The sequence below is a fragment of the Tetranychus urticae genome, chromosome 1 (genome assembly GCF_039701765.1).
Source record: "Tetranychus urticae isolate SD_2017Ah chromosome 1, NJAU_TeUrti_SD_1.0, whole genome shotgun sequence".
NCBI classification, from domain to species: domain Eukaryota; kingdom Metazoa; phylum Arthropoda; class Arachnida; order Trombidiformes; family Tetranychidae; genus Tetranychus; species Tetranychus urticae.
In genome coordinates this window covers 18,785,589-18,811,806 of record NC_142958.1, presented here as the reverse complement: position 1 = coordinate 18,811,806, position 26,218 = coordinate 18,785,589, and the positions used below count along the sequence as shown (strand labels likewise).

Below are 26,218 nucleotides of genomic sequence, written 5' to 3'. Positions count from 1 at the left end.
AGTTGAAGTTGTTTTGTCACTTTCGAAGAGATACTCGGTGTAGGGGAACATTGCATTGTTTAGTTGATTCTGGTGGTTCTGGGGCTTACTTTTTGTTAGTTATTTGTCATCCACTAAGAAAGATGCTTATATTCAAATAACTGAATTGAATAAAAAGTATGAACCAGTTTTCAATATTAAATGTGGTCAGTTTGACGTGGTTGTGATCAATGAAACTGAGCTAATGAAAGCTCTTGCAATTCACCTCAGTGTTGCAAATGTGGTCTCAATCATTTTATTTGGACATCGATATGACTATGAGGATCTATTTGCCATTGAAATGGCCAACAGTTTAAAGAAAGTTAATCAAAATTTCCATTATTTCTACGGACTAACTTTTCTTCCATCATTTCATAATTCCGTTTCTTCATTGAGTTTTTTGTCTTTTATTACTTAAGTAATACAAGAAAATGGTACAAAATCAAAGGGAAATCTAAGATTAAGTAACCAGCGAAGTAAAGGAGCACCTCGAAAAAGGTGATTCTCTTGAAATCAATGATTATATTGATGGTTACTTGGAAGCAATAAATAAACAGAAAGGCGAAAACAATTATTCTTTTAACCTGGAAACTTTACGTAGTAAAATCACCAAATTTGATGCCATTCAAGTTTTTTATTGATCTAAATATTTTTACTTTTCTCGTTTTCCCTGCAAAGGGATCGCACCTTATCTTTGCTGGCTATTGAATAAACATAAGTTTTGCAAATTTTTATTGTATTGATAAAAAAGACTAATTTATATTAGATAGATATCAGATCAAATGAAAACGATTAGGCAGTACATCATAAATGAACTTATTTTATCTTGATTCGAATCATATGACAGTAAATTAAAGCTGTTTTTTACTTTTAAAGTCAAGAGATGCTTGATGCATTCGATGATACAGTATAAAAGGTTTAGTATTCTGTTTGAAACATTGAAGTGTTTAGTTGACTCTCGTAATTTGCAAGAACTAAGTGATTCAACATGTTTCTCGCTCATTTTAACTTAAACCCAACTCTTTTATTCAACATATTTTGTGGTTGTTTAACTGTTTGGTTGATCAAGTATTTGTTTAACTTTATTCATCGACTTTATAAACTTCCTCCTGGTCCATGGGGCTTACCTTTTGTGGGTTATTTGCCATTCATTAAGAAAGATGCTTATATTCAAATGACTGAATTGGCTAAAAAGTATGGACCAGTATTCAGCTTCAAATGTGGTCAATGCGATGTGGTTGTGATCAACGAGGTGAAAGCCATTGAAGAAGCTTTCAAGAATGATAAATTATTAGCTCGACCGAATGCAACTTTCTTTCCTGGATATAACCCTTCATTTGTTGAAATGTCGGGTGAACCTTGGCGACAGCAGAGACGAGTTGCTCTAACAATACTTCGAAATGTTGGTCTTGGAAAAAGTACACTTGAAGATAAGATCAAAGAAGAGATTGGTTTCTTTATTGACTCTTTAAAATCAGAATCGGGCAAAGAAGTTGATTTCAACGAGTTGAGTGGATTGAGTGTTGCTAATAATGTCTCAATCCTTTTGTTTGGCCATAGATTTGAATATGATGATCCAATTGGAATCGAAATGCAACACAACATGAAGCAAGTTAGTGATAATGTTGAATACTTCAGTAAATTTATGTTTATGCCTTCATTATTTTTCTTCGTTTCTTTGGCTGCTAAATTCAGTTCGGAACTCAAAAAAGTGACCAGCAATCAGAAGGAACTAGAAGAGAAAATCACTGAGGAAGTTACTAAACATAAAGAAAAGAAAGCAACTCATGGAATCGAGGACTATATCGATGGTTATTTGCATGAAATGGATAAGCACAAGGATTCGAAAACGAGTTTTAATATTGAAACATTGCGACGTAATACTGCTGATTTTTATGCCGCTGGTTCCGACACTACAACAAATACATTGAGCTTCATGATGTTATATTTGATTACTTACCCTGAATGTCAATTGAAAATTAGAGATGAAATTAAGCAAACAATTGGATTCGAACGTCAACCAGATTATGCTGACAGAACTTCGATGCCTTTTACAATGGCGTTCATCTATGAATCTTTACGAATGTCATCAATAGTTCCTCTTAATGTTCTAAGACGCGCTGCTCAAGACACGAAAGTAATGAGCTATTCTATACCTAAAGATACATTAGTTATTCTCAACTTTTGGGCTGTTCACCGTGACCCAAATCTATGGAATGATCCTCATTCATTCAAACCAGAGAGATTTCTCAGTGATGATGGGACAAAAGTGATCAAGTCACCAAATTTGATGGCATTTAGTGGAGGCAAAAGGATCTGTCCAGGTGTGACTTTGGCTTTGATGGAGTTGTTTCTTTATTTGGCTTCAATTGTGCAAAATTTTAAAGTTTCAGCTTCAGAAGGAGAAAAAATATCCGATGAAGTAAACTATATCTTCATTAGAATAGTGAAAAAACCAGTGAAACTCACACATTTTCATTCTCTTAAGGATTAACAATTAATTACCGAACAAACTCTTCATCACTGTCGCAATTTCTTCACATTTTATTGAAATAATTGTAGTGAAATGCAAGAATTAACCATCTTTTTGTTTACTTCTGTTAACAAAATTCTATTTTCTTCAACTATCAATATTTTTTTGCCCAATAGTTGAATAAAGTATCCATAACAATTGAAAAAAAACCTTGAAGCAGTACTTCGATCGTTGATCATTTCAGTGAGCAGTTAACAATTGAATAACGCTTTTATCAAACTGATGATTGACTTGAGATTCAATTATAATTAAAACACAAGAGCTACTTGTGCAGAATCTAACATACATAGATTCATGGCTCCATTTAAACTCGATTAACAAGTCCAAATAATCCAGAGAGATATTCGATTTCTGGTACAAGACTTTCTTTTATTCTTCAAACGGCTTTGTTCTATTGCGAAATTGACTTTGCAAAAGTTATTGCTTTTGAATCAAATCGGAAAGTTTATAAGTCAATAAAGATTAACATCTTAATTAGTCTAAAGCTTGAAGATCTTTGCAGTTTCGTTGGTAGCATAGCAGTTGAATAGCACCGCTGATACTTCATATTAGCACAGCAATTACATTGTTGATTAATTCAGTAAAACTGGATTACAAAATACTTTTCCGTTTTGATGTAAATCCGTTTGATGTGGCTGTGATGAATGAAACTAAGCTAATGAAAGAAGCTAACCACCTTAGTGTACAAAATCAAATGCAGCTTGAAGATCAAGTAACAACCGAAGTGAATGAGCACCTCGAAAAAGGTGAAATCAATGATTATATTGATGGTTACTTGGAAGCAATAAATAAACAGAAAGGCGAAAACAATTATTCTTTTAATTTGGAAACTTTACGAAGAAATGTTGCTGACTTTTATGCTGCAGGTTGAAACAATATCAGCTACTCTTAAATGGATAATTTTGTATCTGTTTTTTAGTATCACAAATTCCGAGTTTCAGTTTCAGAGGGAGATGAGATATCGAACGAAATAAGCTATATTTTCCTCAGGATGCTTAAAAACCCTCATTTTCCACTCTTTCCACTCTGCATTTGATCAGAAGTGATTTGACTAGCAGAAAAATAATCCAAATCAAGATAATGTTGAGTTCATTAATAATGTACCTGCTTCATTATCAGATTATATGATTATTGATTATTAATATATCATATTATAAATCAATTATCAAAACCATTTTTCATTAACAATTTTTTCAACCATACGCAGGAGAGATAATTTGCGATTCCTTTTCAGGGAAAACGAGAAAAGTCAAAATATTTCGATTAGCGAAAAAAAGATAGTCAAATCTTAAAGTTCAGTTTAATAAGTTATTGACGCCGAGAAATGTGTCAAAAACTCTTCATTGTGTATGTTGTTTTGCCTCAAAATTAAAATTAAATTTCCCGGTGAATTATATAAGCTGCCAAAGTGGCATTATATTATCTGAATTTATATTAGTTTGATTTAAATTACTGATTATAATCAATTGTGGTAGTTGAAGATCAATTGAAGCCTATGAGCACAAGATTAGATTGCTAAGTTGGTTTCGACGATTTTTCCTTTTATGTCGAAAGTTGAGGATCTGTTCAAGCTCTGAACAACTGATTTTTCAGGAGATGGCTTTGAGATGATGGTTTTGGTATTATCTTTATTGCACGCTTTCAAGTTTATTGAAATAAGTTTACTAATAATTGTCACCATAAGAATTGTTGCAACGTCAAACGAACGTTTTTTACGAACTGAAATGACCTTTAAATGTCAATTAGAGGTCAAATAACGGATTTACCTTGAACGACCTTGAACGATCAAATTTATCGTTTTTCAATCTGAGAAAGCCAACGGTTCATTCATATGGCCATTTTGTAAATTAAATATAGAATTGGTCTTTAATAACCATAAGCGTTCGAACTTATATTTGTTGAATCTGTATAAGCAAATTATTCGATTCTTATGTGTGAAGCACGTAGTCGTGAGTTGTGCTTGTGCAAAATGGCCATAAATATAAATATTTAATTTAAGGTCTGCCTTTATCTTTTTTGATTAAATGCTACCTTTGAAGGATTGCACCGTTAGCTCAGATTGAAAAACGATAAATTTGATCGTTCAAGGTCGTTTTTGTTGAGACATCTCTTATCTTCCTTTTTGAATTTTAATGAATCATGATTGAGTAATCATATTGAATTTGTTATTAACATTAAATACTCTGTGAGCCCAGTGTTAACAAAATTATCATTAATTTGTGTGTTTTATTGCTAAAATAAGGCAATTATCAGAGAAAACATGTTCTCGCCGTGTTTTGAGTTTCGACTGCCCGTAGTGGACACCTTGCCGTGTATAATGAATACGGATGACTACGTAAATATCCATTCAAATCGTTTATACAAAATGATCTTCGCATCCGCAACACCCTTTAAAACTATCAATTTCTTCTTGTGTTGATTTTACAGGAGATGGCTTTGAGATGATGGTTTTGGTATTATCTTTATTACACGCTTTCAAGTTTATTGAAATAAGTTTACTAATATTATTGATAATAATATTAGTAATAATATTAGTAAACTAGTTTACTAATAGTAATTGTCACCATAAGAATTGTTGAAACGTCAAATCATCATTTCAAACATTTGTCAATTTGTTAAATTCAAGTTATACATTCGCATTTCGCTAATATCAGCAGCTATTAGAGGGTTCTGGTTATCATCGACTGGTTATATCATTTAGTGTTGGTTCACTTCTGGTCTCAAATTCATTTTTATCGGTTCTTTTTTTCTAGCAAAATAAAATTAGATAGAATTGGCCAAATTTATTCTCTGATTAAAGCAATCGAAGCTTTTCTCTTTCACTGATCAATATATTTTCTACGACCTGAAATGACCTTTAAATGTCAATTAGAGGTCAAATAACGGATTGACCTTGAACGACCTTGAACGATCAAATTTCGTTTTTGCAATCTGAGAAAGCTAACGGTTCAATTCTTAAAAGGTAGGTTTGCGGCACTACCTTGTTCGTGAGTTATGCTTAAAATAAAATGAAATTTATTCGTAAAATGAAGAAAACGCTTGAAATAACGTATTGGTCGTTATATCTATGCACAGGCTGTCCAGCAGGGCGAAAGAAAGATAAAGGAAGGGATTTAATTAAATATTTGCATTTCATGACCATTTTGTAAATTAAATATAGAATTGCCCTTGAATAACCTTGAGCCTTCGATCTTACTTTTGTTGAATCTTAGGTCTTAGGTTAAACATCTTATTGTTTACTTTATTTTACAGATAATAATGAGTTAAAGAAACTATTTAAAGCCCTTTGTTCCACGAAAAGTCTAATGTAGAACTAGTTGATTTTTTTACTTAATGCAAGGAATTGAAGTCGGTGCCACAACTCATCCAATTGCCATGTTTTTGTGCTATCCTCTGGCCAGTGTGAGTTTTGAACATGTGAATAACATAAACCTTATGAACAAAGCAAGTATCATTTTCGATGGGATGTATTACCACTAAGGCAAGTGAAAATTCCCGATTTCAAAAATGGAATAAATGTTGCGCATTCACAAGAAGAAATTGATAAATTTTAAAGGGTGTTGCGGATGCAAAGAGCATTTTGTATAAACGATTTGAATGGATAACCACATAGTCATCCGTATTCATTATACACAGCAAGGTGTCCACTCTGATATTTGCCTTATTTTAGCAATAAAACACAAAAATTAATGATAATTTTGTTAACACTGGGCTCACAGAGCATTTCAATGTTAATAACAAATTCAAAATGATTAGCCAATCATGATTCATTAAAATTCAAAAAAGAGGATAAGAGATGTCTCGCTACAATTGGCTTAGGATAGAATCTTTTAATGCCTGTATATAGATTAAAATTAAATTGAAAGAAATTAAGGAGGGTGGCTGATGTGAGCTCACATGAAACTTCCGATGATGAGACAATTATAAATAAAGTAGATAGAGTAGTAGTAAATGAGTACGACCTGAAATGACATTTAAATGTCAATTAGAGGTCAAATAACGGATTGACCTTGAACGATCAAATTTATAGTTTCAATCTGAGGAAGCTAACAGTTCAATTCTTAAAAGGTAGCATTTGATCAAAGAAAGATAAAGGCAGACCTTAAATTAAATATTTGAATTTATGGCCATTTTGTGAATTAAATATAGAATTGCCCTTGAATAACCTTGAGCGTATTAAATACAACTGTATAGATGATTCTGATCTAGTGATGGATTATTAAATGAGATGGAATAATTATTATCGATAACAATGATATCTACGTTATTTAGAATCGTCTCATCATCGGAAGTCTCATATGAGCCCACATCAGCCACTCTTGTTAATTTCTTTTAATTTAATTTTAATCTATATGCAGGTATTAAAAAGAGTCTATCCTAAGCCAATTGTATTGAGACATCTCGCATCTTCCTTTTTGAATTTTAATGAATCATGATTGAGTAATCATATTGAATTTGTTATTAACATTAAATACTCTGTGAGCCCAGTGTTAACAAAATTATCATTAATTTGTGTGTTTTATTGCTAAAATAAGGCAATTATCAGAGAAAACATGTTCTCGCCGTGTTTTGAGTTTCGACTGCCCGTAGTGGACACCTTGCCGTGTATAATGAATACGGATGACTACGTAAATATCCATTCAAATCGTTTATACAAAATGATCTTCGCAACCGCAACACCCTTTAAAACTATCAATTTCTTCTTGTGTTGATTTTACAGGAGATGGCTTTGAGATGATGGTTTTGGTATTATCTTTATTACACGCTTTCAAGTTTATTGAAATAAGTTTACTAATATTATTGATAATAATATTAGTAATAATATTAGTAAACTAGTTTACTAATAGTAATTGTCACCATAAGAATTGTTGAAACGTCAAATCATCATTTCAAACATTTGTCAATTTGTTAAATTCAAGTTATACATTCGCATTTCGCTAATATCAGCAGCTATTAGAGGGTTCTGGTTATCATCGACTGGTTATATCATTTAGTGTTGGTTCACTTCTGGTCTCAAATTCATTTTTATCGGTTCTTTTTTTCTAGCAAAATAAAATTAGATAGAATTGGCCAAATTTATTCTCTGATTAAAGCAATCGAAGCTTTTCTCTTTCACTGATCAATATATTTTCTACGACCTGAAATGACCTTTAAATGTCAATTAGAGGTCAAATAACGGATTGACCTTGAACGACCTTGAACGATCAAATTTCGTTTTTGCAATCTGAGAAAGCTAACGGTTCAATTCTTAAAAGGTAGGTTTGCGGCACTACCTTGTTCGTGAGTTATGCTTAAAATAAAATGAAATTTATTCGTAAAATGAAGAAAACGCTTGAAATAACGTATTGGTCGTTATATCTATGCACAGGCTGTCCAGCAGGGCGAAAGAAAGATAAAGGAAGGGATTTAATTAAATATTTGCATTTCATGACCATTTTGTAAATTAAATATAGAATTGCCCTTGAATAACCTTGAGCCTTCGATCTTACTTTTGTTGAATCTTAGGTCTTAGGTTAAACATCTTATTGTTTACTTTATTTTACAGATAATAATGAGTTAAAGAAACTATTTAAAGCCCTTTGTTCCACGAAAAGTCTAATGTAGAACTAGTTGATTTTTTTACTTAATGCAAGGAATTGAAGTCGGTGCCACAACTCATCCAATTGCCATGTTTTTGTGCTATCCTCTGGCCAGTGTGAGTTTTGAACATGTGAATAACATAAACCTTATGAACAAAGCAAGTATCATTTTCGATGGGATGTATTACCACTAAGGCAAGTGAAAATTCCCGATTTCAAAAATGGAATAAATGTTGCGCATTCACAAGAAGAAATTGATAAATTTTAAAGGGTGTTGCGGATGCAAAGAGCATTTTGTATAAACGATTTGAATGGATAACCACATAGTCATCCGTATTCATTATACACAGCAAGGTGTCCACTCTGATATTTGCCTTATTTTAGCAATAAAACACAAAAATTAATGATAATTTTGTTAACACTGGGCTCACAGAGCATTTCAATGTTAATAACAAATTCAAAATGATTAGCCAATCATGATTCATTAAAATTCAAAAAAGAGGATAAGAGATGTCTCGCTACAATTGGCTTAGGATAGAATCTTTTAATGCCTGTATATAGATTAAAATTAAATTGAAAGAAATTAAGGAGGGTGGCTGATGTGAGCTCACATGAAACTTCCGATGATGAGACAATTATAAATAAAGTAGATAGAGTAGTAGTAAATGAGTACGACCTGAAATGACATTTAAATGTCAATTAGAGGTCAAATAACGGATTGACCTTGAACGATCAAATTTATAGTTTCAATCTGAGGAAGCTAACAGTTCAATTCTTAAAAGGTAGCATTTGATCAAAGAAAGATAAAGGCAGACCTTAAATTAAATATTTGAATTTATGGCCATTTTGTGAATTAAATATAGAATTGCCCTTGAATAACCTTGAGCGTATTAAATACAACTGTATAGATGATTCTGATCTAGTGATGGATTATTAAATGAGATGGAATAATTATTATCGATAACAATGATATCTACGTTATTTAGAATCGTCTCATCATCGGAAGTCTCATATGAGCCCACATCAGCCACTCTTGTTAATTTCTTTTAATTTAATTTTAATCTATATGCAGGTATTAAAAAGAGTCTATCCTAAGCCAATTGTATTGAGACATCTCGCATCTTCCTATTTGAATTCTAATGAATCATGATTGGCTAATCATTTTGAATTTGTTATTAACATTGAAATGCTCTGTGAGCCCAGTGTTAACAAAATTATCATTAATTTGTGTGTTTTATTGCTAAAATAAGGCAAATATCAGAGAAAACATGTTCTCCACGTGTTTTGAGCTTCGACTGCCCGTAGTGGACACCTTGCTGTATATAATGACTACAAATGACTATGTGGTTATCCATTCAAAACGATCTTGGCATCCCCAAAAAAGATAAACAAGGTTTGAATTACAAACATTAAACAACACCTATGAACTTTAATTATAATTTAACTTAAATGACCTTAGTTTGAAATGAAGTTTTTTTATGCTACGTCTGTTTTCAAGCACAACTCACGACTACGTGCTTCAGACATAAGAATCGAACCATTTGCTTATACAGATTCAACAAATATATGTTCGAAGGCTCAAGGTTATTCAAAGGCAATTCTATATTTAATTTACAAAATGGCCATATGAATGAACCGTTAGCTTCATCAGATTAAAAAACGATAAATTTGATCGTTCAAGGTCGTCCAAGTTCAATCCGTTATTTGACCTCTAATTGAAATTAAAGGTCATTTCAGTTCGTGAAAAAATATATTGATCAGGGCAAGAGAAAAGCTTCGGTTGCTATAATCAGAGAATAAATTTGGCCAATTGCGTCTAATTTTATTTTGCTAGAAAAAAAGAACCGATAAAAATGAGTTTGAGACCAGAAGTGAATCAACACTTAATGATGCAACAAGTCGATGATTACCAGAACCTTCTAATAGCTGCTGATGTTATTAGCGAAATGCGACCGATAATACTCAGTTTTGTGCTTGAATCATGGGTTAATTTACTGACTAAAATTGAAACTATCATTCTTCCACCAATGCAATTGTTTACCAACAAATAAATGAATTCAATTCGATAACTTAGCGCATTCGGATTGGGGTTTGAGGTTATTTAATGAACCAGCAACAATTCAGCTTTTTTCGTTTAAATAGTCAACTTTTTCGTATGAAAATTCAGCAATCTTAAGCAGATTTAAGCTCTTGCAAATTTCAAGCTTTTTTATTCCTTAATTTTCAAAACAAAAAGTAATTGTTTAGATTGAAAAAGTAAATTTGGCCAATTTTGTCTAATTTTATTATTGAGCAAGAGAAGAACCGATTAAAATGAATTTGAGACCAGAAAGCAAACCAACACTAAATGATATAACCAGTCGATGATAACCAGAACCCTCTAATAGCTGCTGATATTAGCGAAATGCGAATGTATAACTTGAATTTAACAAATTAACAAATGTTTGAAATGATGATTTGACGTTGCAACAATTCTTATGGTGACAATTATTAGTAAACTTATTTCAATAAACTTGAAAGCGTGCAATAAAGATAATACCAAAACCATCATCTCAAAGCCATCTCCTGAAAAATCAGTTGTTCAGAGCTTGAACAGATCCTCAACTTTCGACATAAAAGGAAAAATCGTCGAAACCAACTTAGCAATCTAATCTTGTGCTCATAGGCTTCAATTGATCTTCAACTACCACAATTGATTATAATCAGTAATTTAAATCAAACTAATATAAATTCAGATAATATAATGCCACTTTGGCAGCTTATATAATTCACCGGGAAATTTAATTTTAATTTTGAGGCAAAACAACATACACAATGAAGAGTTTTTGACACATTTCTCGGCGTCAATAACTTATTAAACTGAACTTTAAGATTTGACTATCTTTTTTTCGCTAATCGAAATATTTTGACTTTTCTCGTTTTCCCTGAAAAGGAATCGCAAATTATCTCTCCTGCGTATGGTTGAAAAAATTGTTAATGAAAAATGGTTTTGATAATTGATTTATAATATGATATATTAATAATCAATAATCATATAATCTGATAATGAAGCAGGTACATTATTAATGAACTCAACATTATCTTGATTTGGATTATTTTTCTGCTAGTCAAATCACTTCTGATCAAATGCAAGTGCCTAGACAAAATAAGAAAATATATGAATAGATTAAACCACTGCCACGAGAAGTTATGAGAATTAAACACGAGGGCGGAGCCCGAGGGTTTTATCTCATAACTTCGAGTGATAGTGGTTTAAAATATTTACACTACGAAAGTAAAAGATAGCCAACACAAATTTAAAGATAAAAAATCACAAAAATGAGAAAAAAATTGAAACTAAAATAATTTCAGATTCTCTTTCATTTTTTGATCAGTCTATTTGCTCTTTTTGTATTAAATTAAATTAGCAATTAAGTAAATAGTTGTTAAATATAAGTTTCCATAGGATTCAGTGATGATGATTCAACTCGACTCTAAGATGTGATGCAAAGCTTGTTGAGAGTGATTCAATTTAATTCAATTTTTAAAATAGATTTTCCTATTATCTTTGTTTTACCAATAATTTTATCTAAAAATTGATAAGAAACTGTGCCGGTAACCAGTGCAGGTAACCAGTGCAGTGTATAAGAAATAACCATTAAGGTAACCTAGTGGTTACCCTGCACTGAGTGGTGTAATTATTATTACATGATTATTTGAAATATGTTGTAATAATGATTAGGTAAAGATAATGAATACAGGTAAACCGAATGAGAACAATTACAGTATAACTGACCTCAATATAATCACTTATTAATCATCTGATGATAGTTACGAGTTGTTTTGTCCTTTTTAAAGCCATGATTTTCTCGATATATCCAAAGATATAAAAGATGTAGTGCAATGTAGTGTTTAGTTGGTTCTGATAATTTGTGAGAACTAAGTGACTAAACATGATTCTCGATCAATTCAATGTAAACATGAACTGTTCCCTTGTTCGCAAATTCACCCATTCCAATATTTAATTCAAACTCAGCTTATTTCCTATCCTCAGTTAACGTAAAATTCAAAATTATTTCCAGTACTCAAATTTAGTACTAAATTTTAGTACTTGAAGTTAGTACTAAGAATTAGTACTAACTTTTAGCCCTTAAAGTAAGCACTTAGAATTAGTGCTTAAATCTATTTGAAACAATCCTTTTTAATCTTTTGACCCTTCTGCTGACACCTGGTCAGTCTATCCTAACTATTTCCTCTATTTCCTCTCCAACCCAATAAAAGGCAAAAATAATCCTCAAACAAGAGGAGAATGTGTTTTGACTTTAACTTGACACTTAGCTTTCAATAATTTTCTGTAGACCCTTTTTTGTTTTAAATAAAGTTTTTTCCCTTTTCAAATTGAGAATTCTACAATTTTGGCGTGAACGACAGGATCGCTAAGATGTCAACTAAGTTTCAATTCTATTTTCAACGTGCTGAAAATCAGCAAGTGCATCTTGTGAAATATAAAGTTCATTCAGAAAACGAATGGGTCATGGTTGATCCGCAACATCGACTCATTTCTTCTCATCAAGTGATAGTTTCAAAGCCCTCCGTAGCGTCCGCTCTTGAAAACTTCACTAGACATCGAACTCTGACCGTCCAACTCACTCAAGACGAATCAACACCGTATGTTAATTGTGAATTTGGTAGTGTGCTTAGTGATGAAGGTGATGTCCAGCAAATGTCTGACAACTCCGAGAGTATTCCAATTTCTGCATCTGCAAGTTCCAATCAAGACTCAGTGGTGTTACAAGCAGTGAAAGAGATGATGAGAGCTCAACAAGAAATGTTTTTCAACACTTTTCAATGTTTCCAAGATTCGATTCGACCTCTGGTCAATCAAAAAGTGCAACGCATGGAAATCTCTAAGTTCGATGGCAAGACAGAAGATGCAAAGACTTGGCTATCAACATATGAAAAGATGTGTGAGCACAATAACTGGGTTCTAGATAAAGCCAAGATAAATGGTCTTAAATCCAACTTCGAAGGAAATGCATTAAAATGGTTTAATAGCATGATACGTGATAATGTTCCTGAGGACTGGGAACAATGGAAATCTTCTTTTCTACGGTCATTTGGTCAAAACCGAGTCAGCTCAGCCAGTCTTGCTCTTAAATGGGAGTACCGCAGTGGCGATATTTTTGATTATTACTACGACAAGCAAAGGTTAATTCAACTAGCTTTCCCTGATTTGGATGAGTACAACTTTGTAACTATGGTACTATTGGGGCTGCCTGATGATATTCAGAATCAACTTTCCAATCGTCAACTTCGAACCAAACAGGAATTAAGAGAAGCTCTGGAGATGATAAAACCTGCAAAAAGTGGTAAGCCAAATCATTCTAATAGCACATTGCGGCGGAATACTGCTGATTTTTATGCAGCCGGTGCCGATACTACAACACTTGCACTGAGCCATATGATGTTATACTTGATTACTTATCCTGAATACCAACAAAAAATAAGAGAGGAAATTAAGAAAACCATTGGATTCGAACGTCAACCAGATTATGAAGACAGAACTTCAATGCCTTTCACAATGGCGTTCATCTATGAAACTCTAAGAATAGCAACAATCACTCCTCTTAATTTACACAGACGGTCTGCTCAAGATACGAAGGTAATGAACTACTTTATACCCAAAGATGCAATAGTTATTTTCAACTTTTGGGCTGTTCATCGTGATCCAAATCTATGGAATGATCCCCATCTATTCAAACCAGAGAGATTTCTCAGTGAGGATGGGACAAAAGCAGTTAAATCGCCAAATCTGATACCATTTAGTGGAGGCAAAAGGGTCTGTCCAGGTGCAAATTTTGCAATGACTGAGCTTTTCCTTTACTTGGTTTCAATTTTGCAAAATTTTCAAGTTTCAGCTCCAAAAGGAGATAAAATATCTCATGAAGTAGTATATGCCTTCAATAGAATACTGAAAAAACCTTTAAAAGTACATTTTCACATTTTGAGTCTTTAAAAAGGTCGAACTCACCAATTAATGTACTAGAATGTGTTTTGTTTAATCACCAACTCAATTTGGACTTTTTAATTGTAAAACTCTTGTAGACTAAGTTTTTTCTTTCAATAAAATTTACTTTTCTGTCAACTGAACTTTACACTTGTGAAAGATTAACTAACTGTGTCTAAAATAAATAATTTTATTTCATTTAGTAAAATTTATTGTTCACTGAATTATGGTGGTAGATGGAGCCTGCGAAAAACAAAGAACCGAGTTACTGTATCACTTTAGACTCCTGGTTAATTCATAATTATAATCATTTCTTATCCTTATCCAGAAAAATGACATTGACTGTCATTAATTCATTGTCAAGATTTGTTCGTAAAAGCTTTTCATTGTCAATTGTTGGTCATTTATTCACGCTTTGTGATTGAACAAGATTTAAGGACAAAAAATTGAAATAAACAGTCAATCCTTCTATTAAGAGTATTGTTCAAGTGTAATATCTTTGGATATCTTTATCTAGTGGATCTGGTTGCTTTTCTGGTTACTTTGTTTACAGTTTCAGTTATAATTGATTATCATTGATAGTCCAAAAATGTTATTTAATTTGATTCTCTAAACAAAACAAAAGAAGCAACGACAACAATTATAAGTATACATAAGAATAATAATAATCATAATAATCTTTTCATAATTTCCAACTAGTTTTTGCTTTTTGATGACAATTTAATTGAATTGGTTCAATTAAATTACCATTCAACATCACTTAAGTTGTTAGTATTTTCTTAATTGTACTTTTTTATCCCTAATTATTGGCTTTTTGTTTTGTTATGTTGATATTTATATTTACAAATATATTATAAATTGCATTCAGATTTAGTTCATTTTATGTTTTCATTAATTTTACAAGTCACTCTTGATGATCTATAGTCATTTATATTAATCGTTTTGTATCAATTAACCTCGATAAGTACGAAGGTGAGTTTTTAAATGTTCATATTATCTAGAAGAGAGATCCTGATCTGTATGATTCTGTGGAGAAAAGTCACTTTAGGTAATTAAAATTGACAAGCAATTGAGGATGAGATCGGAAGAGGTTTATAATTGAAGGAACTGGTCAATGATCATCGTCATAATCAAAAGTAAATAATAAATAATTATCTATGTAAACAGATGATGAGATGAAAATAATGATTACAATGATACTAGTGATGATATTTCTGACGACGATGATGATAAAAATGGTAAAAGTGATGAAAAACAATAAAATATTAAGAGGTAAGTAACAAAGAGTTGGTAATTATGATACAATGTAAACCAAAATGGGATAATAAGGAATGATGAGACAACATTGTTGAGTTTTTTTCAGGAATCGGGTAAAAGAGAGAAAGGATTAACAAATAAGATTATAATAGCAATTAATATAATCAAAGTATAGTTATAAATAATAGTTATAAATATGAGATGAGGATAACAGGGAAAAACGAAAAAGGTTCATGTAAAAGAGTCAAAGCCGTTTGTGGCAATTGATTTGGTTGTTTTTGTTTGTTCGTGTTGATTGTTGTCAGTAATCAATCAATCAGTTTTGCATTTCAACCAATTATCTGATGAAATTGGAAAAGAATAGGCAGGGAAAAACAACGCAACAGCTAAGATGATCGTATTTTAAATACAATTTACATAATGTTTTTCAAATAGAACATGTTTTTTCTTGCAATCTTTTCCTTTCCAAAGCTTTTTTTGAATTTCTCTTGTGGCTTTCAGAACTTTCCTTTAGATTCTTTGCTTTTCCCTTGATTCACTGAAAAAAGGTGGTTCAGATGGCGATGATGATTAATCTTGACATTGGTTTCTTTGTATGGTTTTCATTGGATAATGATATCAAATTGTTCAAGCCAATTGTGCTTCCATTTGGTTGTAGCTTTTTTTTCCTTGGCTCCAACTGAAGATGATTATCTTGGCGAGAATGATGATGATGAGTGAAAATATCGCTTAATTGTACGTGTTGAGAATTGTTGGTAAGAAAAGGATAGCAGAAGCTAATGGATAAAGGATTAAAGTTGATTGCAATTGACAATGAATAAATTATAATAGCAATTGTCTTAACCTTGTAATATCACATTAAGCCTACCGATGAAAGATTAATACAAGGAGGGAAGAAAAGACAAAGAAATAATTGAGATTGACAATTAAAAGCAACAATAATGATTCTGTTTTTGTTTTCTTCCTTACATATAAATATCAATAATTACTACAACTTTTAGCCTCATTTGTTAACAATGAATAAATCCACTAATTAACTCTGTATTTATATACAAAAAAGGACCAACAAATGTTACTTGCAACTCGAAATATCCATCTATTGAATATTAGCAGAGCTTTACAAAGTATTGATCGCTTTCAGTGTAATGCTTCCATAGATACAATGCATAATGCTTCAGAAATTCATGTAACTCTGTTTACGGTAATCATTATTATTGTTGTATATCATCAACAATTGGTGTCCAAAAACTTTCTTTATCATTAAAATGGACAAAAGAAGGGGAAAGGAAAAAGTCAGCCAAAATGAAACGTTGAATCCAAAAGTAAAAAAATGTTGAGTGTGCGAAGTTTGAATCAGGTTGACATTCAGCTTTTGTTGCATGGATTACAGATGTTCCTGTTGAGGTTGGAGGCATCATTGGAACCATTGTGATTCTTGGAAAGCATCATCATCATAATCTCGATGAGTCCAATCAGAATTGATACCATTTCTTGTTTTCATACTTGTTCAACAATTGACGTGATAAATTTCGGAAACCTTCAGATTCATCCATCATTCGGGCTGTCTTTTCTTCCAATCTTTCAAGATTTTCACCTCTCTCCGTCAATCCCTGTGATGAAAGGAAATGAAACAAGAAAAATATTAGTGATAAAAGAAAATAAACACAACGATTATCATGATTATCATGATGGTTGAGGTATATCAAAGGTAAGGTAATAACAACAAGATAATCAATGAAAGTACAAAATAGAAAAAATATTATGACAGAAATTCAATTGTATGACTTTCTCTTGTTTAAGGTAAACATGTCACTTAGTTTTTTTTCATGTTTCTTGTAATTGAATTATATAATTGATGGTGTAACCAAGTTAAATCATCAATTACATTACTTTTGCCAATCATAATACGAGTGTATTTTATATTGGTCAAATCAAAATTTTATATCACCAAAGAGGAAAATAATTTTGAACCAGAAAAAAATGTTACCAGAATCATTATTACTTCTGGTAAATCGGGTAATGTTGTAATGAGAACTGCTAACATTGAAACATTTGTTGAAAGTGAATAAAATTTTCATTTCAATTAAATATTAAATAGTTGATCAAGAAAGACAATTAAGATTAGTGATTGATGAACCTAAAAAATTTATTTTACTAGGCTTTGAACTATTCAGCCATTTGCCAATAATGATAATTGTGAACATAAACTAATGATGTTGGAGAAGCCTGAAAATTATACATTAATATGACAATTTGATGGATTCTGGTTGTGAATTATCCTAAATGAACCAAACCTGTTATCTACAAATCAATGAACCAGTATTCGTTTAACCACCAATTCAAGAATAATTAATTACCTCCAAGAAAAAAGGTAAAAAAATAAGGTTTATCCTTTAAGTGGACAATAAATCATGAGAAATTAAGTTTGACCGATAATTGTTATGATAAAGAGCAGAGAAAAGGCTAAATAAGTTCAACTTGAATCAAAAGTGAATTAGATGCAATCAATCAAGGAAAAATTTAATAAAGTTCAAAACTAAGTGGAAAAGTCTTGTAAACCTGGAAAACTGTAATTCACTGGTGACATGGTTTTAAATTTATCTGAATTATAGTTAGCAGAATAAAGCAACTTGACATCAACTTGAAAAATAGGTGAAAAGTTATCCTTTTAAGAGTAATTGTTGACCATATTGAACAAGAATTTGAGCAAATAAACGAGTTTCAACAAGAAAGATGCGTATTAAGACATGTTGAGGCAGAAAGAAGATAAAATATTGTGAGTTCAGACTTGAAATTGGCTATTTCAACAATTTTTCATGCTAACATCCACCTTTGAAATAAAGATCTTGAGAAACGGAATATTTTTTCCATGTTTATCTGGTTGAATTAGCTAAATATTGTTGTCCTGGCAAGAATGGGAAAAATAACATTTAATCAATTAACATTTCAACTTCGTAGCTCAAATTGTGCGAAACAATTCATTTTTGATCCTTTAAAGAGGATTTGCTCCAAATTTAGTGAAAAATTTTAGGATAAAATAGGAAATCAATAACAAAACTGATTCGGAATGTGAATCATGTATAAGGTGTAATCTAACCAAGAAAGGATGGACAGAGAAAGGGAAAAGGCGAGAGTAATTTGAATTGTAAAACATGTTAGGGAAGGACAAGTATCAAGAAAAAATTGAACGTCAATCCCAATTATACAGAAAATTGGTTTCCTTATTTACCAACATTTGCTCACTTTTTTGTTGAAACTTTTCATCTGAACCTTTTGTTGCAGTTGACTTGTCAGTTAATGTCTTCCCTTTAACCGTTTGTTAGTTTCAAAGGTGGAAAAGCATAAAAAAGATAAGAGACGATGACGAGGGATGAGGATGATGAGGAATAAAGTGAAATGAAAATAAAATATCAACACTATTGGAGAAGGAAGATGGAAGAAGAGAAGATAATCTCAAACGATGTGCTGAGCATTTTTGAACAACAAATTCTCTATTCTGTTAATAACTATTCTCCAGAGGAGAATTTTTCTTCTTATTTATCCTTGAATGCAGATCAAACTCTTGTCAAATAATACAACAAAAAAAGAGTTTAGGAAAAGGCTGGCAAGATGAAGGTTTAAGTAGAAAGTTGAAAGCTTAAATGATAATATAAGTTGCCATATATTACAATTCAACTTTGCATACAGCAAATCAGAGTTACACTTGTCTTTTGTTCATTTTTACATTCAAATAATTTCACCATCAATGAACAGAAACAAAAATTTTTTGCACTTTTTTTTACTCCAAAATGTGAACAAATGTTTTGGAAATAAAAGAGGTAATCATGAAATAGTCGGAGCATTACTTTACAGTGATAAAATCTGGTTAACCTGGAGAGTCTGATAAGTTGGGTTCGAAGTGGTTCAAGTTTCCTGAAATAGTTGCACAGAATTATGTTTAATCTCTCAATCTAATCCACAATATAAGATGACAATGTAATTGTCAGTGTTAATTCAGCAAAGGAAAAGTTAATTTGTTGGCTTTCAAGATTTACCTGATTTGGTTGCATATTAAACTTGCCAGTTTCATGCATGTCAGTGGTGATATAATGTAGCAATGAAATGAGATACAATAATGATAATTATGATTACCATTATTATAATGCTAAATTATCAACATGTTAACCTTTCAAAAGAATTTGAAAGAGGAGAGAACAAAAAAATAAAAGATTCTGATGTTGATCATTACATTGGGATGATAATGATGATCGAGATGTGTTACTATTGGTTTTGGTTGTCACAAATGGGATGGTTTATATTATTTTGTCTGTCATCAAAAGTAATTACTATTAACCAAAATTGCAGATAATGTTTAGTCCTTTACTTTTTTAGTCATCAACATCAACAACAAGAGCATCAGCATCAACATCATTATCATTATCATTAACGTCAGCATATTCTTACTTTCGCCTGTTTACCAGACATAATTGCTGTTTTAGGTGATAGCTAGTGTTAATCAATCACCCAATTTTCATTGGTAATGATGATGATGAAGAAGGAGTGAAAAAGTAATACATAAAATGTCACTGAAAGATGATGGAAATTTGATATTTGATTTGAGAAGGTGAAATGAAAAGGAAGATAAAAAGGAAAATATCTAAGGAAAAAGTAAAAGAATAGAAATGAAAAAAAAGAGAAAATGGAAGAAAAATGATGAAGAAATGGGAGGTAAAAATGTGATGAGAAGAAATAGAATAGTCGAGAAGTGAAATTGAAGCTAAATGATATAAGTGACCTTTGAATAGCCAAGTAAGTGAATATAATTGAACAATATGATGGAAACTGAGATGTGTGGCAAGTTTTAACAGTTCAAAGCAAAATAGCATGTTAACATGTTCAATGTCCAAAAAACTGTTTGTACATCACATTGGTTATTTTTTCTTTACACAACATTAAGCTCAATGTTGAGTTTTCAGTAAGATAAGGGACAAAAAATGGGTTAAAATACATAATAATAATAATAAAAACATGGAATAACCAAACAACAAAGGCTAACGATAACGACATAGTTTCAACTTGGTTTTGTCTTCCACTTCTGTCCTAACACAAAATACATTGTATTATCATTTCCGAGGCAATTTGAGATAAAATTTTCAACAACCATTTGAAATCACGAGGACCATAAAAAAGTGGACACAAGATGATTACAGTCGAATGCACCTTTCGATTAAACATCGATTATTATGCTACAAAAGATTTCGTTTAAATTAACTCTTAATTTTTGACTCTTGTTAAAACTCTTTTTTTCCTCTAAAGAAATGTAGAGTGTAAATCTGTGAAAATTACCAATGCATGATAATATTCAGCTTCATAAGTGTTGTTTATGCAGTGAAAGTAGTCAAGGAGGAGAAATGAATCAAGAAAATTTGACCAACACATATTATACACACAAAGAAGTATAAAAACACGAAATTGAGCAAACATAATGAATAGGATAAATTGCTAACCATTCTTGCTTTAGCTAATTCAGCAGCAAGTGAACCAGATTGTAATTTTGCATGATCCAAAGCAGATTGAGAACCAGGAATATGTTTGGCAACCACTTTAGAGCCTTTACCAGATTGAGCTTCACCAACTTCAGGGAGAGAAAAGGAAAAAGAGAGAAATTATAAGACAGAGAAATGATGTAATTAATTTTGAAATGACATTTGTAACCAGAACTTTAATCAATGTATTGACAATGATTAATAGTATTGGTGTAATAAAAAGCACCATAATGATGAATTAAGGGTAACATTAACAATAAAAAATGATTAAATATAATAATTACATAATTCTTCTCGATCTAGAATACTTGGTCCACCACTGAATAGACCTTTGAAAAATGATTGTTTAGGTGGTTCAGGCATCTCTTTGAAAACATAAAGGTTACCAAGCATATCTGGAATAATATCTTTCAAGGAGGATGCAATGGTAAACTTTTGAATCTCCGAAGGTGAGGTTAAATACATTCCATGTCCATTGGTACTAAATGAAATTGTTCTTGCAATTCTGTAAGGTAAAAAGAGTAAGAAAAAAAGAAATAAAATTGAAAATCAATCATTGAAAAGGTGTTATTGAAAAATTTTCTCGATTGAGAGCACCTTTGGAGCTTTCAGGGTAAGTTCAAAAGAAATTGATGATTTATATAGTTACCTAACATTAACAGAAGGAAAATCTATATCAATTAACTGCTTGAGACTAGGAAGGCTGTAAACAACAATATTTCCGGTAGCAAGGTATGTTACCAAACACATGCTGTTTCCATTTTCTGTGATGAGAAAAATTGATAAAAAAAGGTTAAATTATTAAGCGGCAAAAGAGAAGAAAGAAAATTTCAAGCAATTTTAAATTCCATTGCCTGAAATTTTTTGAAAAGTACTTGCTAATGTACTATGACTTACCTGAAAACTTCATTTGAATAACATCTGCTCGAATAGTGAATGAGGTTTCCGAAAGCTCTGCTTTGGCAATGTACACTTGACTTGGTAGACTAATGGTTCGCGCTTGCTTCTCGGATACTATTACTACAAATTGTGAATCTTTCATGTCAGTTGAAGATGATGTGGGCGACACTTTACTACGACTACTGTTGAAATTTCCAGCACCTGAACTAGAAGAACGTGATATAGTCAAGGAACCAGATCGTTTATCTTCAAGTCCAGAGCTGGTCATTGCAGAAGCCGCATTAGAAGCATTACCTATACCGCTAGAGTTTCCTTTACTACCGGTTGGAGTGGCTGTTTTGGAATCCTTAGAGTGCTCGGCTAGACCTGCAATAGTTCCAGAATAATCTAAAAATGATATACACAAAATTGATCCCTTGAGTCTGAAGACATTGCCTAAAAGAAAGATGGAGTGAAGAAAGAAAACAGATTAGTTAAATTAGTACAGTTAAATTAGAACATCGGAACTGATGAATAAAAAATGAGGGAAAAACATAGAAATTCAGACAGAAAAGAAAATTTCTTACCACTGGAAACAGCAAGGACTGATTGTAAGCACAAAACACGATTATCATTGGTCTCAGGAAGAGTAATAGTTACAGATAAAGCTGATCCTTGACTGGTTCCAACCCATAAACATGGTCCATATGATGATTCTGAACATAGCCAAACAAAATTAAATTAATATTATATAATTAATGAGAAAATCAAGTCACAAAATTCAAAATAAAATGAAAATTAACAAAATGTAAAAACACGTGAATCTTTTTACCGCCATCTTTGCACAATGAAAAGGGGTAAAACTAATTCCCCTAATCTAAAAAAATTAATCTCTAGTTAATCTTTTCAATCGTAAGATGGCGACAATAAACTAAAATTGAATTTAAGTTTCAAACATCGCACAATTAGTCTAATTAAATTGCCTAATGAAAGGTTCAACTAAAAGATGAACCAAATTAAATTAAAAAAACATCAAAAGAACAATTAAGATGTTAAATAATAAGCAAATGAATATCTAAACTGATTGTCAAAGCAAAATAAAGTAACGATTTTAATGAAATGTAAATGAATAAAGAGATTGATTGAGAAACCTGAGAAGTGAAAAATGAATTGAGATGAAACTTATTACTGATAAAAAATTGAGTTTTGTGAACCTTCTGAATATCTAATTACTTGATTAAGTTGAAGGTAATGATGAAATGTAAATTAAAAGATGAATAAAAAAGGAATCAGTGATTGATGGTTGAGTGTAAGTGGAAACAAATTAGAAGCAGAATCAACAAAATAAAACCAATAACGGATCAATAAATTGATGAATCAAGTTAAACAGTGTACAATCAAGATTGATCAATTGTTATCAATTTTCTTGTTGAATTACTACAAGATAATGAAGGTTAAAGGAAAAGCACGAAAATGGTTAACACAGTTATAACTGTTATTAATGAACTGATTCGGAAACCAAGTTATTCAATGAGTTGGTTGGTTAACAATTTGCTTTGGTTAACTAACAAAACTTACCTGATTTAGTTGTATACGATTCAGCAAATGTTAGGCACTGTATGGGTTCACTGGAAATGTTATCCAAGCTTGAGACACTTGAACTTCTTGAGCGGGAAAAAGAGTTATCAATTTTATCTACAAGAAGAGAAAGAGTCGAAAAAATAATATTAGTTTCAAAAATTATCCAATTAATATTCAAATGAACAAACAGAAATAGTCAACCCTGAATCGTCAAGAAAATTTTTACTAAAACTTGATATTAATATTCGGATGAAAATAGTTATCAACAGGGAGTTCAACCGACAATGATACAAGTTTTTGCCTTTTTTGTCAAATTTTTCTTATTCGTTTTTAGATTTAAATCGAAGTGTAAATGGATTGAAAATTATTGATATCGAAAGTTTTTCATTTCAATCAGAATACTTGAGCGGAAATTTATTTGAATTGTCTTTAATTTTAGATTCATATTTGAATTTTTTTCTGTGACTAGTTTTGATCAACGAAAATAAAAGAAGCAAAAAGTTGGTTTTATCAATTGATGAATTGTTATTGAAATTGCATCTCGTTGAATTCAGAGATTGATGGGACCATTTTGTCTATTTAATGATAAAGGTCAAGAGTTAAGTAGATAAGAAAAAGGTAACCAAAAGTTGGATTAACAGGTATTTAATGGTTGGATAACATGATAGTTGCAGGGAGTTGAAGTTATTAATTGCAACTAAAGGTTGAAACGAAAAAAAAGTAAGGTTAAAAGGGTCAAGATTAATACTTGAGCGAAATTGGAAAAGCATGTAATCGAGGTTTATAATGGTTAATTATAACTGTAATGTGAGTCGAGTCATTGAATGTTGTCAAGAGATTGACCATTAAAATGAGATTAATAATAGTGATTATTGATATCAATTATGAATTGATTGTGATTTGCATAATAATAATGTTAAGTTAATCAAAATTGACAAGAAACAAGTGAATATCAATAAAACAACTGTAATAATCGATTGAAGCAAAAAAAAAACTAACAATCCAAAGTGAACATTGAAACACAAGTAAACCGATTAAATCAATGAGTCCGAATTGAATGTTTACCCAAATAAGGGAAAAGAAGTTGAAGAAGAAACTGAACAATTGATTAAATAAAATTAGATTGAGCATGATAACTCAAATTGTAGACTCAATGTTTTCATTTAGTCTTTTTTTTGTTCTCTTTTCACTTTTTCCTTGCCTTTTTATCATTACGTAAATAAAAGGTTTTTGATCGATCGTAATAGTTGAACGAGAGAGAGAAAAGTTTCTCATGAAAAATCATGATAATCATGTTATTACATGGCAAGATGCGGAAAGAAGAAGAAGAAGGAAAATGTTCAACAATAGTTACTAATCTGTTACCAAAGAGCAACATTGGATCAATAGTGAAAATGCCTTTAAGTGATGACAGACGAAAGGTAAACAGAGGCAACAAAAATGAATGGTCCAGAATGTTCATGCTCAGGTATGAATATTCATTGAATGTGGAGAGGAGAAATAGTTTCAACTTCCGAATAAGAGAATGAAAAGGAGACTGAAATATGAAAAGCATTCAACATGAGTAATGATAATAGTTGTAACACCAAAAGTTCATCATTACATGATATCAGAATTCAATTAACTCTTGCATTTGGAATGGTGAAGAAAAAGAAGAAAAATAAAAACTTTTAGATAATTTTGTCAACAATAACATTGTCAAAGTTGGAAAGTTTGAGTTTCCTTTTTTCGTCCTCTTCATCAGTTTACAAGGTTCAATAAGGTTTCTCATGTTTTCCATCAATGAACATTTTCAAGATTCTGAAGGGAAAAGAAACGAACATGAAATCAACCATTAATAAATATTCTTCAATGAATTTTGCTCCATTTTTCCAAAGGTTATCATTCGGCATAACTATTGACATTTATCTTCATTCAGATGTTTCAGGAAAAAAACTCCAAAATCTAAATTTATGATTAAACTTATTCCCATTGACCTTTTTTTAGAAAATTGAAATTTTCAAATTTCGCTACTAATTATCAATTCGAAGGCATAAAGTTCTTGCTTGAAATTTTTTCCTTCCATTGGTTCGTTTCTCACGTAAAATTCATTTTCGATAAATTCATCTCTTCCATTGAATTGATGAATTGCGATTAATTTCGTCAACTTTCCTCTCTCTGTTTTTTCGAAATCGATGAGATTTTTGTTTTTGCCTGAGGAACAAAAGGAATGATAAACCAATTAAATGAAGTAAAATTTTTCTTTGGTTTCATCACTTCATGTGCTTTTATAGCTTTGGATTGATTCTGTTTGCAAACAGAAACATTTGAGCTAATATTGATCAGATGAAAGATTCAATTGAAAGATTGAAAAATATCAACTTCTATTGTTGAGAAAATTTTCCGATTAAAGTCGTGAATCCGTTGATGCTAAACGATTACGAGTTTAATTGGTTTGAAAATTAAAAATGAATGAAACTTGAATAAGTGTTCTAATTAGATGAATGAATGAATTTTGCAAAATGTAGCTTGTTAATGAGTTTAGTGTTCACCTGAAGTTTACTTTTCAATAAGTGAAGCAAACATTTGTATTTGAAATGGTTTTGGCTGATTAATGCAAATAGAAGAGGGAAAAATGGAAAGGTGAACAAACAGAGAATGCAAATAATTAAACAGAATAATAGTTTTACTCAATTAGTTGATTGTAATAGCAATTGTTTGGGTAAAAAGGTTTCAATTATTCGATGGATAAACAGTAAAGGTTGGAGGTAAAAAAAGCCGAAAAAATGTTGATATCAAGTTTGAGGTTTACTTTTGAGAGGAAAAATAATTAATATTATGATTATTTGGTTGTTTTTGCTTGAAAAGATGCAAAATGAAA

The 26,218-nt window shown here is 31.2% G+C and overlaps 3 protein-coding genes across 8 annotated transcripts in view; 2 read left to right on the top strand and 1 right to left on the bottom strand.

Moving 5' to 3' along the window:
• The first annotated feature begins 858 nt into the window (after positions 1-858).
• LOC107359245 (cytochrome P450 2J4) lies at positions 859-2,700 on the top strand. The gene has a single exon (XM_015925722.3). It carries the CDS (start codon positions 1,007-1,009, stop codon positions 2,510-2,512), a length of 1,506 nt encoding a protein of 501 aa, XP_015781208.2. The 5' UTR covers positions 859-1,006; the 3' UTR covers positions 2,513-2,700.
• A 9,769-nt stretch (positions 2,701-12,469) lies between these two features.
• On the top strand, positions 12,470-14,259 carry LOC149094718 (uncharacterized). The gene has a single exon (XM_089265838.1). The coding sequence runs from the start codon at positions 12,551-12,553 to the stop codon at positions 14,123-14,125; it is 1,575 nt and encodes a 524-aa protein (XP_089121964.1). The 5' UTR covers positions 12,470-12,550; the 3' UTR covers positions 14,126-14,259.
• A 933-nt stretch (positions 14,260-15,192) lies between these two features.
• Tomosyn (syntaxin-binding protein tomosyn) overlaps positions 15,193-26,218 on the bottom strand; it is a 53,855-nt gene continuing 42,829 nt past the window's right edge. For 4 of the 6 annotated variants that reach the window (XM_089265835.1, XM_015940370.3, XM_015940369.3 and 1 more), the window contains 7 exons: positions 23,356-23,472; positions 22,365-22,493; positions 21,796-22,233; positions 21,548-21,662; positions 21,183-21,403; positions 20,860-20,987; positions 15,193-16,983 (listed from right to left, as the gene is read on the bottom strand). In XM_089265835.1, the coding sequence (XP_089121961.1) occupies positions 16,846-16,983; positions 20,860-20,987; positions 21,183-21,403; positions 21,548-21,662; positions 21,796-22,233; positions 22,365-22,493; positions 23,356-23,472 (1,286 nt within the window). In that variant the 3' untranslated portion in view covers positions 15,193-16,845. The remainder of the gene's footprint in view (positions 16,984-20,859; positions 20,988-21,182; positions 21,404-21,547; positions 21,663-21,795; positions 22,234-22,364; positions 22,494-23,355; positions 23,473-26,218) is intronic. The other 2 variants (XM_015940371.3, XM_089265837.1) reach the window with 1 other exon arrangement.

What these genes read in the sequence shown, in the direction of transcription:
- LOC107359245 (XM_015925722.3), top strand. Translation starts at nt 1,007, where the DNA reads ATGTTTCTCGCTCATTTTAACTTAAACCCAACTCTTTTATTCAACATA.
- LOC149094718 (XM_089265838.1), top strand. Translation starts at nt 12,551, where the DNA reads ATGTCAACTAAGTTTCAATTCTATTTTCAACGTGCTGAAAATCAGCAA.